At 40.8% G+C, this 15,063-nt stretch overlaps 1 protein-coding gene across 1 annotated transcript in view; it reads right to left on the bottom strand.

The window, feature by feature from the left end:
- Positions 1 to 12,825: 12,825 nt before the first annotated feature.
- The window catches only part of LOC116033710, a 7,596-nt gene continuing 5,358 nt past the window's right edge, over positions 12,826 to 15,063 (bottom strand). The window contains exon 5 of the mRNA XM_031276489.1: positions 12,826 to 13,151. Coding sequence (XP_031132349.1) covers positions 12,826 to 13,151 — 326 coding nt within the window. The remainder of the gene's footprint in view (positions 13,152 to 15,063) is intronic.

The raw sequence follows: 15,063 nt of genomic DNA, 5'->3' as shown, positions 1-15,063 counted from the left end.
GCACCATTATGCCTATATAAAACTTGCATTGATGGGATGCAGGACAGACAATCATATAGGACCTATAGTTATGGCACTCATACTACTCAAAAAGTTCAAGCTCCAGTTGACGTCGTGGCTAAGGGCGGTTGGCGCTGTAGAGAAGCTGTTGCGGCTCCCCGGCAACTTAGCTGCTTCCTTCTCTCCTCCAGTAGATGCCAGCGGCGTTTGCTGTTGCGGCTCCTCAAGTTCTAGTCGACAACGTTACTGCTGCAACTAGGTGAGCCGGCGGCGGCTCCCCTTCTTCCCTGGTTAACGACGACGGTTGCGCTAGTTTGGTGACGTTGGAAGAAGACGGAGAACGTACGTACTGGTACATTCATTACCAAAATTTGCAATTTCCTTTTTTTGATATTTACCATATATTTGTTTGCCTTATTTAATACTTAATTACATATTAATCTTTGTACATGGTAATTATGTGGTTTAAATATTGTCATGTTAATGTAACCTTGATTAATTAACAGCTAATGTGTAGATGTACGCATGCGGTGTTGGAATTTTAGAGATTTTATATATCATTGTTTAGGATTTTTATAAATTGGGCAAATATGCTCGTTCTCTAGTAACTCAATTCTAGAAATCAATTGCTATTCTAACTCATATGTATGGAAGATATATTTTTGTGTAGATATATAGCAATTTTTCCATCTTGAAAAAATATATAATATCACCGGTTGTATTTACACATTATTGAAAACCTCTTTGTAGACAACATCGGTAGTAGCAACACAATCTAGCTTGTCCATCCTCGTCTAGAACTAATTACCACTTTCAGGCTATCAGGATGGGTGACTCGGGAGAAAGCCATGTACAATTGACCGTGATTAAAAATTGGTTTTTTCAGCAATAACCCAACGTGAGTTAGTGTTCGGCCCTGGCTTTTGTTGATAGTCATGGCATATGCAAACATCAATGGGAATAATTTATGCTGGAACTTGAAGGGCAATCTCGTATCAGAAAGAGTGAGAGACATTTGAGGTATAAGAACTTTGGTTCCTTCATGTGTCCCATTAACTATTCTTTCTTCAACAACGTGATCTAATCTTGTGATGATGAGTCGCGTACCATTATAAAGATCAAGAGAATGGTCTATCTTCCGCAATAGCATAACAGGTGCACCGACCTTTAATTAATGCCAATGAATGATTAAGAAAATCAAACAATCTCAAACTATTTAAGAATTTAGGAGTGTTTATTTCTAATAGATTTTCACCGTCTGGTTCTGCCTTACACAAAGAGTTACAACTTAAATATGTTCGTCCTTTTGCAATATTCATGTCGCACATGTACTGATTAATTTGATCAACGATATCTAAAGTTGGCGAGCGGATCACTGACCTTCCAGTTGCGACTCATCAAGAGTGCCATATCTTGAGTTTGAAATTTTAAAAAATCACTTTTAATGTAATCAAAACATTAAGTTGTGTTTTCAAAAAAAAGAAAAAGAGAAAAGCATTGAGTCATAACAATATTGACATTGAAATTTTAATTTTATAATCTACATGTATATATTATGTATTTTTTTCTATAAAATTAGTTTTGATAGTCAAACTGTAAAACATATTAATTTTACCAATCACTAAATTTCAAAATGTTTCAGATTCCTTGAATTGGTATATATAAGTAAAACTCACATCTAAAGCCTACTTTTTTTTTTGTCAATAATTCATACATATAAAGCAAGTCTTTGACTATTGTGAGAAGTTAGTAACCTTGAATCTAACATACAACATAAAGCATTGTGTGATAGTGGGTAGTAACTTTGAGGTAAGACCATTCAAGCATATAACCATGTTTCGAGCTTGTTTCTATGCTCAAAATTCAAATCATCATACTGGCATCATGCAATAAACAAAAATATATCAGAATGTATGAATCATATATCTAAATTGTTTTTTCAATATATATATATATATATATATATATATATATATATATATATATATATATATATATATCTAAACTGTTAATCCAAACTTCACTCTAGATTTCCAAATGGAGTGTATGGCTTTTTGAAATGATGCCCATCCAAACTGTTGAAATGCGATGTCCATAACCATTGATTGGCAGACTACTCATGCTTCATATTTCATCAAAGTATCCGTTTCTTATGATATTATGATTTATAACATATAAGAATTGACAAATAAACTATAGTATGAGTCTTCCTTGCATGCAACAAATATCACAAAAATTCCGTGTTCTAAAATAAGTGTATAAATGCAATATGTAGATAATTTGCATTGCATTATATATCATTAATTTAACTACTTGTCGGTTAGTTATTGCAAGATCTTGAGGTAGACTTATATTTTGATATTCAGTAAGTGTAACACCCCGACTCGGCTGTACCGAACAACCGGGGTAGTAACCGCCACACCTAGACTAAACCCAATCACATACAGATGGGGTACCGCCACACCTAGACTAAACCCAATCACATACAGATGGGGTTCCGCCACACCTAGACTAAACCCAATCACATACAGATGGGGTTCATTCTAGATGCGACTAAACCCAATCACATACAGATGGGGTTCATTCTAGATGCACAGGCTAAAGACATGGAAACTGTACTATATCATCATAACCATTGACTTAATGTGCATTTTTCATAGCCTTTATAAGGTGTAGCTAAACTAGCTACCAAAAGAACCAAGGTTTTAAAAACATCCCATCAAAGAGTTAAACTGGACCCGACTTTCTAGACATTCTAGATCTGTCATAACTACAAAAGATACATATACACAAAAGATCAGACTTGCCTCCCCACCCTAGACACTACCTAGTCTAACAAGTGGTACACCGGGCCAGTGTAGGTTCCCCAAACGACATGCCACTCACCCTCAAACCAGGTGATGTGGTCTAGAAACTTGCAAGTATTGATATACATCATCCATTCCTCGTGATAGTCTGGGGGACTCGGATCCCACGGGTAAGGATAGTGGACAACGAACTCGAGAGGATCGCTATCGGGTAGGACCTCTATGGGATAAAACCCATAACTAGCCTGGATGACGTCAAAAGGACACAACGGTTTGACAGGAGCCGGAGACCAAACCGGTACCGCTGGTGAGACAGCAGTGGGAACATGATCGGGAATACAAGTCAGCACAGGAGGATCTGGTGCATAGCCGGGTGCGTACGGGTCACCATCAAGTATGTACTGGGCGTAATCATCGTAATCTAGGACCGGGAACTCGAACTCTGATGGATCGGAGTCCGCTAGGCTGTATGAGCCCACACTAAATTCCATCTGATAAAGGACACAATGAAGTGTAGTTAGCACGACGGCTAAGTAAGGAAAATCCATTGTCACTCGAAAGCAAACAAAGGTTTCAAAAACAACATAATACTCAGAAAACGGTAAACTTTACCCAACAGTTGCGATCTACCTGCAATCAGATTGACAACAAAAGACAGTATAGTCTAGTATATGAGTGACATCAGCATATAATACTTTCATCTCCAAGAATTCCATCATTTGATTCAAAATAGAGGGTTCAACAACACACACTTTACTGATCAAAAATTCGCGACATTGCATTCTTCAATCTAGTTACGGAGTAACTAGATTTTACATAGTTAGTAAAATTACTTAGTTTCTCTCTGGATAAGTGTAGGGTGGTTTTAGAATGTTTCAAGAACCTCGGGCCACGACACTTATGCCTCCCGCAGGTCAAACATCCCAATAACTTCGGGGCCCCGGCTCACAAGCCCGTGCCCGCGTCCGGCCTCTCGGCCGTGACGCCGAAACTCCTGGGCGTCGATGGACGCGCGTCCAAGGCCGCGTCCACTCGATTCTGCCCACCTCGGGCAGAAAAACGGGGTTGTAACGTCCCGATTTTNCATTATATATCATTAATTTAACTACTTGTCGGTTAGTTATTGCAAGATCTTGAGGTAGACTTATATTTTGATATTCAGTAAGTGTAACACCCCGACTCGGCTGTACCGAACAACCGGGGTAGTAACCGCCACACCTAGACTAAACCCAATCACATACAGATGGGGTTCATTCTAGATGCACAGGCTAAAGACATGGAAACTGTACTATATCATCATAACCATTGACTTAATGTGCATTTTTCATAGCCTTTATAAGGTGTAGCTAAACTAGCTACCAAAAGAACCAAGGTTTTAAAAACATCCCATCAAAGAGTTAAACTGGACCCGACTTTCTAGACATTCTAGATCTGTCATAACTACAAAAGATACATATACACAAAAGATCAGACTTGCCTCCCCACCCTAGACACTACCTAGTCTAACAAGTGGTACACCGGGCCAGTGTAGGTTCCCCAAACGACATGCCACTCACCCTCAAACCAGGTGATGTGGTCTAGAAACTTGCAAGTATTGATATACATCATCCATTCCTCGTGATAGTCTGGGGGACTCGGATCCCACGGGTAAGGATAGTGGACAACGAACTCGAGAGGATCGCTATCGGGTAGGACCTCTATGGGATAAAACCCATAACTAGCCTGGATGACGTCAAAAGGACACAACGGTTTGACAGGAGCCGGAGACCAAACCGGTACCGCTGGTGAGACAGCAGTGGGAACATGATCGGGAATACAAGTCAGCACAGGAGGATCTGGTGCATAGCCGGGTGCGTACGGGTCACCATCAAGTATGTACTGGGCGTAATCATCGTAATCTAGGACCGGGAACTCGAACTCTGATGGATCGGAGTCCGCTAGGCTGTATGAGCCCACACTAAATTCCATCTGATAAAGGACACAATGAAGTGTAGTTAGCACGACGGCTAAGTAAGGAAAATCCATTGTCACTCGAAAGCAAACAAAGGTTTCAAAAACAACATAATACTCAGAAAACGGTAAACTTTACCCAACAGTTGCGATCTACCTGCAATCAGATTGACAACAAAAGACAGTATAGTCTAGTATATGAGTGACATCAGCATATAATACTTTCATCTCCAAGAATTCCATCATTTGATTCAAAATAGAGGGTTCAACAACACACACTTTACTGATCAAAAATTCGCGACATTGCATTCTTCAATCTAGTTACGGAGTAACTAGATTTTACATAGTTAGTAAAATTACTTAGTTTCTCTCTGGATAAGTGTAGGGTGGTTTTAGAATGTTTCAAGAACCTCGGGCCACGACACTTATGCCTCCCGCAGGTCAAACATCCCAATAACTTCGGGGCCCCGGCTCACAAGCCCGTGCCCGCGTCCGGCCTCTCGGCCGTGACGCCGAAACTCCTGGGCGTCGATGGACGCGCGTCCAAGGCCGCGTCCACTCGATTCTGCCCACCTCGGGCAGAAAAACGGGGTTGTAACGTCCCGATTTTNGGGTTGTAACGTCCCGATTTTCGACTATTTTCACAAGTATAAGCCTACAAGGACGTAAACACAGCATATTCATGCATAAATCAACTATGAACATGCTTACAAAAATTACAAAATAATCAAGATGTAGTCTTTTGAGCCAACTTGTAGATCCATAAACTTAACACGTAATTTTTAAATAAATCCTAGTCACATAATTTACTAGCATTTGATCACCTTCAAGTGACTACACCAACTTAAGGGATTCCTTACCTTTCAAGAAGATTTTAGAACCGTAGAAAGTTGATGACTTCCTCCTTCAAACCTTTCACCAAAGATCCTAAACAAAATCACCATAATAACAACATTTTCATGAACTTTTAGTTTAAACTTAATTTCTAGGAAGGATTTAACCGAACAAAACCAAGGTTTTTACCTATAATAGAACACTTGAGTTGGAGAGATAGTTAGGGAGTCCTTGGATCACAATGTAGAAGACTAAGATTTTCCTTCCTCTTTCTTTCCTTCTAATTCGAAAATGGGAGATGAGAGAGATGATGATGGAAAGTTTGGCTTGAAGCTTAAGAAACAAGTATATCATTCCCATACCTCTTATGACAAACATTAATTAAATCACCATGTGGTAATAAGGGTGCCACTTGTCAACTCCCTATGGTAAATCTTGAAGAGTAGAACTTATTTTGCCAGTTTGGGGTTAAATCAGATAAAAGTGCGGAGGATTATAACTTAATTCGGAAAAATTCTAGCACCAAAATTATTCTAAAAATAATCCCGTCAATAACCACTAAGATCGGGAATTTTTCGGTATCTCGCGAAATACAGGTACGGAGGTCCGTAACAATTTCACCCTTACAGTCCATTTAAATTTCTCTTGAACTAAGTAGAAAGTTCAGGCTTAATCGCATCATACTTAGTAATCCATTTTCTAAGAGAAATTCGAACTGTATATGCATCCTTTAAAATTTTACGGTTTGTGACCGGTATGTAGATCGCAGCTTATTAATAACTTATTCTAAAAAAAAAATTCTTTGGATGTAACCCCTCGTCTTTTCGAATAAGATTAAGGTTCGAGAAATATGTCTTTAAGCTATGACATTCCTGAGATGAGTGACCGATGCGTCAAAAGGATTTTTATAAGGAAATATAGTTATTATTAAGCTGCGATCGTACGTCCCGGTCACGAACCGTAAAATTTTTAAGAACTAGTATTTGGACTTGTTTGTCCTAGGAAATGGATTTCTAGACACCATACTATTATTCTTGAATTTCCTATTTAATTAGATTAGCCCATAGCAGCGAAAATTTATTTTGATCGTACATCGCTAAATTTCGCGGTGTACCGAACCTAGCCCAATTTCGAGGGTTAGTCTGGAATAAATTTTTAGTTTCGGAAATTATTCTATCTGGATTATTTTCCACCGAAACTTTATCTGTTTGGACCCCAACTGATAAGTTGTGGAGATATTTTATTATTTTATTATTTTTTTTTCTTAATCTTATCCCATAAGCCATCAAGTGTGATCAAAATATAAAAGCCAATTTATTCCATTTCCCTTGTGTTTTGCCGAAATGAGAGAGAGAAAGGGAGAGAGGGATTCTTCATCTTCTTCCTCCTTGAAGCTTCAAATTCCATAGCCAAAATCCTTCTCAAGTCTCAATTTTATTCGGTAAATCTTCGTTTTTATTCGGTAAATAGTTCTATTTTCCTTCCTAGAGCATGAATTTGAGAGTAATTTCTTGAAATCTCTTGTTATGGTGTTGATTGTGATCTTAGGATTTCAAGAAGAATTTGGGGGAAATCACTCAAAGACTCTTTCTAAGGATTTTAGTAGCTAATTGAGGTAAGGAATTCCCTTAAGTTGGAATTAGTCACTTGAATTTGGATAATTGATTTTGGTTGAAATATGGTGTTTTTTGAGCTTTGGAAATATTTTTATACATGTTCATAGCTTGGATATGCATGTATATGTTATATTTATGTTCATATGAGCTTATACTTGTGAGAATAGTGAAAGGAAATCAGGGTAGATTCTGGCAGTAACTTCCGAGATTTATTGGGAAAAATTGGTAAGGTATTTTGATCCTATTTGTTTTAGACATGTAGTTCTATAAGTGTAGAACCCGCATATAAAATTTCATAATGATCGGAGTAGTATAAGTATGGTTTTCGAATTTTTCTCCAAAACTGGTCCAGAGAGAGAAAAATTCCGGACAGCACACTGCCAAGGGCAAAGATGGAATTTTCTGTGTTTATTCGCGGACCAAAATGACCAAAACTTTTTATGGACATCAAGTACTATAAGTTGGGATTCTACCATAAAAATTTCAAGTGAAAAAGAGTTCGGGAACTATTTTTACCGGCTCAATCTTTCGGACTGCGCCAAGCTGAATTTTCTGAATTATGCTTAGTATGATTATGGATGTGTTAATGATAATTGTGAGGTAGTTAGTGAGTTAATGGTGATAAAGTTAGGTAAAGATATTATTATGATGTGTATTGAGGAAATTGTCATATGGAAATGTTGAGATAAAGGTTGTATATGGTGAATCTTGAGAAAGTAGTTGTTGGATGTTTTTGGGTTATGGTTAGGCAATGACCTTACCTATTAGAATTTATATATATTTGGATGTACGATATCCTCAAGTTATGATCTAATGGTGTTGATCATAGTGGAAGTTGTTGAGGATGATAGTTAAGGATGTTGGTTGATTTTAAGTGTGAGATGGACATATGAAGTGTATCCAAAAATGTTTATGAAAACTTACGTTGAAAAACGTATGCTATTTTGATATAAAGGTTGTCAAAACCTTATTGTTTGAGAAAATGATGTTTGAAAATCCTTCAGGGGCTAAAGAGGTAGCCGATTTCAAATATTGGACTCATTGGTGAAATATGTCCAAAAGAAATGATTTGAGTAAGAAAAATTGAAGGAAGAATCATGTTTTCAAAACCGTAGTTTCTAAAGTAAGTTGAGGAGAACCTTGATTGACCCACGGGTGGCTTTAAGTGCCCTTGCCCAGTGGTCGTTATATTATATTGTTAGAGCGAAGTCTATTCGCCGTTTTGTCGTCATGTTGGGATAAGGAGAGGTGCCCACGGGAAGGCTTGAGTGTCACGGCCCGGGGTTGGGATAAGGGAGGAACCTACGGGAGGGCTGGAGTGCCATGGCCCGAGGTTGTAGGCCTCACTCTTACTATATGAAACTAAGGAAGTTTAAAAAATGAGTAAAGAGTTACTCTGTAACGTCTTTGAGAAAGAAATGATTTTGTCTTACGAGACGAGTGGATTTTGATTCACTGAACGATATACTATTTTCCAAATGATTATGTCTTCAAACCTTTGTCTACTTTTGAGTGACATCGGATTTCCTTACTTAGCCGTCGCGCTAACTGCACTTCAATGTGTTTCTTATCAGTTGCAGATTAGTGTGGGCCCCTGTAGCCGATGAGCTCGGAATAGAAGGGAAGTACAGGTTGAGGTCTACTCTTTGATGTAGACAGGGATTGTTATTAATGTTGTAAGTTTAGCCTGTGCACTTAGAGTGGAGTTTGTCAAAGAGGTGATAGAATTCACTCTAGGTGTGGCGGTAGCACCCGGTTTTCTGTTGATATGATGTAAGCTTCCGCAGCGTTTTATTACGGATTTCGTGATAAGTGTAAGTCTTGAGAACTGGGGTGTTACATTGGAGTACTGAGAGATCTTCACATAAATGTCATAGCTTAAAAAATAATATTTTCGAACCCTAACTTTGTCGGAAAAGCGAGGGGTTACAATCTTCCCTCGTTAAAATAGTTTCGTCTTCGAAACTTCCTTTTCGGCGTCCACGGATTCCAAGTAGATTACTACCCACCTTCTTTAACCTCAAACGAATTTCTAGCATGCCTAGTCCTAACACATATTTTGTTTAGGCACATAAAAGTTAGATTGGTTCCACGCACCTGAGTTAAATAATTCCGGATAACGTCCCATCATAACTCTTTCTAACTCCCACGTAGCTTCCTCGGGACTGTGGTTCGACCATTGGACTTTGATCATTTTAACTGATTTCCTCCTCGTATCTCGTGTTTTTGAGTCCAAGATTCGAATTGGTCTTTCCTCGTATGTCAACGAATCATCCATCTCTAGTTCCTCCGGTTCTAATACATGGGATGCGTCAGGTACATACCGTTTAAGTTGAGAAACGTGAAATACGTTATGTACTTTATCAAGCTCAATCGGTAGGGCTAGTCGATAGGCTAAATTCCCTATCCTTTCCAAAATTTCGTAAGGTCCTATATAACGAGGACTCAACTTTCCTTTCCTCCCAAACCTCCTGACTCCTCTAGTGGGCGAGACTTTCAGTAATACTTTCTCCCCAACCCGATATTCGGTGAATTGTCGCTTCAAATCGGCGTACGACTTTTGTCGATCCTGCGCGACTTTCATCCTCCCTTGAATTATCTTGATTGCCTCAATAGTCTCTTGGAGATACTGAGGTCCAAGTGTAACGATATCACTTTTGTCGCCCCAACACAGAGGGCTTCGACATTTCCGCCCATATAATGCCTCATAAGGTGCCATTCCTATACTCGCATGGTGGCTGTTGTTATAGGAAAATTCTATCAAATCCAACTGTTCGTCCCATGAACCCTGGAAATCGAGCACACAACCTCTGAGCATATCTTCCAACGTTTGGATTGTTCGCTCCGTTTGACTATCAGTGGCAGGGTGAAAAGCCGTACTTAGTTTGAGTTGAGTGCCCATTGCCCTTTGTAACGCTCCCCAAAAACGCGATAGAAATCGTGAGTCCATGGTTTGTCTTTCGGCTCAAAGCATCAGCCACTTTGTTTGCCTTGCCCTCGTGATACTGAATTTCCAAGTCATAGTCTTTGATCAATTCTAGCCATCTCCTTTGTCTAAAATTGAGATCCCTCTGAGTGAAGATATACTTTAAACTCTTGTGATCTGTATAAATTTTGCATGAGATTCCATAGAGATAGTGTTGCCAAATTTTGAGAGCAAATACCACTGCTGCAAGTTCCAAGTCATGTGTCGGGTAGTTAGCTTCATGAGTTTTCAATTGTCGAGAAGCATACGCTATTACCCTTCCATTTTTCATGAGGACACATCCTAGTCCTTTGTGAGACGCATCAGTATACAACTCATAACCTTCCGTTCCAACAGGTAGAGTTAACACTGGAGCGGTGGTCAATCTCTTCTTAAGCTCCTGGAACGCCTGCTCACATTCTTCGTCCCAACTATACTTGGTCGTCTTTTTGAGCAAGTTCGTTAGTGGTTTTGCTATCTTCGAGAAGTCTTGAACAAACCTTCGGTAATAACCCACCAAACCTAAGAAACCGCGGATTTCTGTAACTGATTTGGGCACTTCCCATTCGATTACCGCTCGTATCTTGGCTGGATCCACCCGTATTCCTTCCTTGGTGATCACATGACCAAGAAATGCGACTTCTCTTTTCCAAAATTCGCACTTTGAAAGCTTTGCGAAAAGTTTCTTTTCCCTCAGTGTCTGTAACACTATCCTGAGATGTTCCTCGTGTTCCTCCGATGTTTTAGAGTAGACCAAGATGTCATCTATGAAGGCAACGACGAATTTGTCCAGGTATGGAAGGAAAATTCGGTTCATCAAGTCCATAAAGGTTCCTGGGGCGTTTGTCACTCCGAATGGCATGACTGTGAACTCGTAGTGTCCGTACCTCGTTCGAAACGCCGTTTTAGGCACATCTTCTTTCGCTACTCGAACTTGGTGATACCCTGACCCTAAGTCAATCTTCGAGAATACACCCGCTCCTTTCAACTGATCAAATAGATCATCGATCCTGGGCAACGGGTATTTGTTCTTCACTATGACTCGATTGAGTTCCCTATAGTCAATGCAAAATCTAAGACTCCCATCTTTCTTCTTTACGAACAACACTGGTGCGCCCCAGGGTGATACGCTTGGTCTAATAAATCCCTTTTCCAACAACTCTGCCAATTGCGCCTTCAGCTCCTCCATCTCTTTGGGTGCCATCCGATAAGGCGCTTTTGAGATAGGTGAGGTTCCTGGTACAAGATCGATGGTGAATTCCACTTCCATTTCTGGTGGCATTTCAGTGAGATCGTCGGGGAATACGTCAGGAAATTCACGTACAATTGGAGTTCGGTCCATCTCGATTTCTTCTACTTCGGCATCTTGCACCAAGTAGAGATACGCTTCGCATCCCTGAGGAACGCACTTCTTTAATTTCTGCATCGTCAACAACCTTGACTCGGGTTGCTTGCCAATCCCTCGGTAGGATATTCTCCTTCCCTTGGGTCCTTGTAGGACAACCTTTCGCTCATTACACACGATCTGAGCTTTGTACCTATCCAACCAATCCATCCCGAGTACGACATCGATGCCTTCAAGTTCAAAACGAATTAGGTTTCCGGGGCAGTTAAACCCCGCTATCTCTATAGCAACGTCGTCATAGTCCTCCTTACAGGATACTACTACTCCCGAAGCCATTGTGACATTTAGATCTAACTTAGCAGTAAGCCTTAACTTTAGTTTATCAGCGAACGCAGAGGATATAAATGAATTGGTAGTCCTCGTATCAAATAGAACTAATCCAAGTACTGAGTTTATGGGGAAAGTACCCGTTACGGCGTCACTAGCCTGAGCCTAAGCGCTATTGACGACGTAAATCCTGCCTTGTCTCTCTCCACTGCTTTCTCCCATCACCTGCTTTCCCTTGTGATTGGAACCAGGCGTGGCGTTCGCTGGTCTTCCTGAATTTACAGATTGGGAGTTGGTCCTCCTGTCTTCTGCTCCTGCGGAATTCCAGCCGGCATTCCCATTGAATCTCCTTCCCTGATTCACATTCTGCAGAGGCTTTTGGGGACTGTCTTCTTGACTTTGGCACTGAAAAGATTTGTGCCCTAGGAGACCACACCTATAACATTTGATCTTCATCCCTTGACAGTTTACTCCGGGGTGATTCCTCCCACATCTTGGGCAAGCAGGACGGTTCCCCTGATTGACCCCTTCTCTTCCTCGCACTGGGTTGAAGCTGCCTTGGTTGGCCTTCTTGTTTCCTGCTGGAAACTTCCGAGACTTGTCTTCAGCTTTCCTCTTGCTTCGGCCGTAGACTTCCTGTTGGTCCAGGTATACTTGATAATGATCCGAGGCTCTATCATACGCCTCTTTCAAGGTAGAGCACATGAAAGGTGCAATCATTCCCCTTATACTCCAGTCCAACCCCCGAACGAATCTTCTCGCCTTACTCGCCTCATCCGGTACGATCTCTTGAGCAAATCGCATCAGCTCAACGTACTGATCATAGTATTCCTGGAAAGTCGCTCCCTTCTATTTCAATCGCAGAAACTCCTCGCACTTAATCCCTTTGATACTCTCGGTGTAGAATTGTTCCCTTAATTCCACCTTGAATTCTTCCCAACCAAATGCTGGGTCTTGCAGGAGATTAGGTCCGACCGTCGCTCACCAATTGTCTGCGGCTTTCGTCAGGTAATAGACTGCAGAGGATACTCGTTGATTCGCAGGACAATTCACTGCGTTGAGCAACTTGTCGAACGTTCGGATCCACTCCTCTAAAATTACTGGATCCTTTTCACCTGCGTAGTATGGTGGTTGTCGGTTGGCGATTGCCTTAGCGAAATCCACTCTCGGCTGTCCCTGGTTTTGGTTTTGGCCTTGCTGAGCTAGCATAAACTCATCCATTCTCTCCATTGCTTGAACCTTTCGATCTATCGCAGAGAGGTTATTGTCGTTACCCGCAGGCGCATTCCGTCTCGGCGACATCCTTGCTGGACGATAATCCCAAGTTAGTACTCGAGGTATAAAAGTCCTCTCGGAATTAGCTAGTTAGGCAGTTAGTATAGCACCTACTCAAGTCCTATACAGTCCTTCCTAACATTCACCCTTATCACACCCTCTAAGCAAGGGTCTCAACATAGTATAATGGTAATCAACGCATTACGCTAGCATGCTTACTCACAACAGCTTAAGCAAACACATGCAAGAAAACACAGATATTGATCGTGAGATTCTGTGGAGTAAAAAGTGAAATACCCCTTTCTTATGCCACCCGGCCTCCATTCCAGCTCTGCTCTGAACTTGTACTCGTCAAACTGTAACCATAACTTAGATTAGCCTTAACGAACCTAAGCTGACTTCTAAACTTGGTTAACTCGAAACTAGAGCTGACTCGAAAAAAGTTTGACTTAGGATTCTGACTCGAAACAGGGCTCTGATACCAACTTGTAACACCCCGACTCGGCTGTACCGAACAACCGGGGTAGTTACCGCCACACCTAGACTAAACCCAATCACATATAGATGGGGTTCATTCTAGATGCACAGGCTAAAGACATGGAAACTGTACTATATCATCATAACCATTGACTTAATGTGCATTTTCATAGCCTTTACAAATAGTTACCAAAAGAACCAAGGTTTTAAAAACAGCCCATCAAAGAGTTAAACTGGACTCGACTTTGCTAGACATTCTAGATCTGTCATAACTACTAAAGATATATATACACAAAAAATCAGACTTGCCTCCCCACCCTAGACACTACCTAGTCTAACGAGTGGTACACCCTCCCCACCCTAGACACTACCTAGTCTAACGAGTGGTACACCGGGCCAGTGTAGGTGCCCCAAACGACATGCCACTCACACACCGGGCCAGTGTAGGTGCCCCAAACGACATGCCACTCACCCTCAAACCAGGTGATGTGGTCCAGAAACTTGCAAGTATTGATATACATCATCCATTCCTCGTGACTGTGACACCCCAACCTCACACAGGCTGAGATAGATAAAACTTAGCACAACAGCTGCCTATCTCAACCAAAACCAAACGTAGCGGAAGCGAATTTAAAACTTAAGGGCGTCATGCCACATCTAGGTATAAGCACAGCCTAGATGCACAGGCTAAACATAAAGATAAACTAAGCTGTCATATAAATAATCCAGAATAAATCCTCAAACATAATCCATAATTATCCAAAAAACCCAAAAGACTAATCAAGAGTATATTATAATAATATCTCAAGGCACACAGGCCCAACAACTCAAAGTCTAACATCATAACTAAGTCTACGCATCCTCAGATAGAGAAACTCTAGCGCGCTCTCGCATAGACTACTCCAAACCTGGAAAACACGCAAAGAACCATTAGCAAAAGAATGCTAAGCAACCACCATTCACACCCGCAAGGAGATATAGATATACATAAGCTTATAAATAGGTTTACACACCCATATAGAATATAAACACCAACAGACTGTTCGATAGTTCAAAACGGATACTCAACAATAATAAGCTGAACGAAGCATAACCAAAACTCATTCGAATAAAGCCAAAGCACAACGATGAAAGCATAAGACAACAACGAGTCATAACCAAGATACCAACTGAACACGAGTATAAGGAACAATCAATCATAATCGAGAACAACAAGATATCAACTGAGTAAACAAGGACTCACAACTAAAGAACCGAAAGAAAATCCCAACACCAACTACCAAACCTCACACCAATCCTCACACCGAACCCAACCCCAAATCAGGAGCCAAGTATACAGGGGTAAAAACCCAATCACAGGGACCGAAGTCCAATCACAGGGGTGAATCGACCCAATCACGGGGGTAATGAACCCAATCACGGGGTAATGAACCCAATCACAGGGACCGTAGTCCAATCACAGGGACC

Source organism: Ipomoea triloba, chromosome 1 (genome assembly GCF_003576645.1).
Source record: "Ipomoea triloba cultivar NCNSP0323 chromosome 1, ASM357664v1".
NCBI classification, from domain to species: Eukaryota; Viridiplantae; Streptophyta; class Magnoliopsida; order Solanales; family Convolvulaceae; genus Ipomoea; species Ipomoea triloba.
The sequence above is the reverse complement of the archived record's forward strand: the minus strand, read 5'-3'. Positions and strand labels throughout refer to the sequence as shown.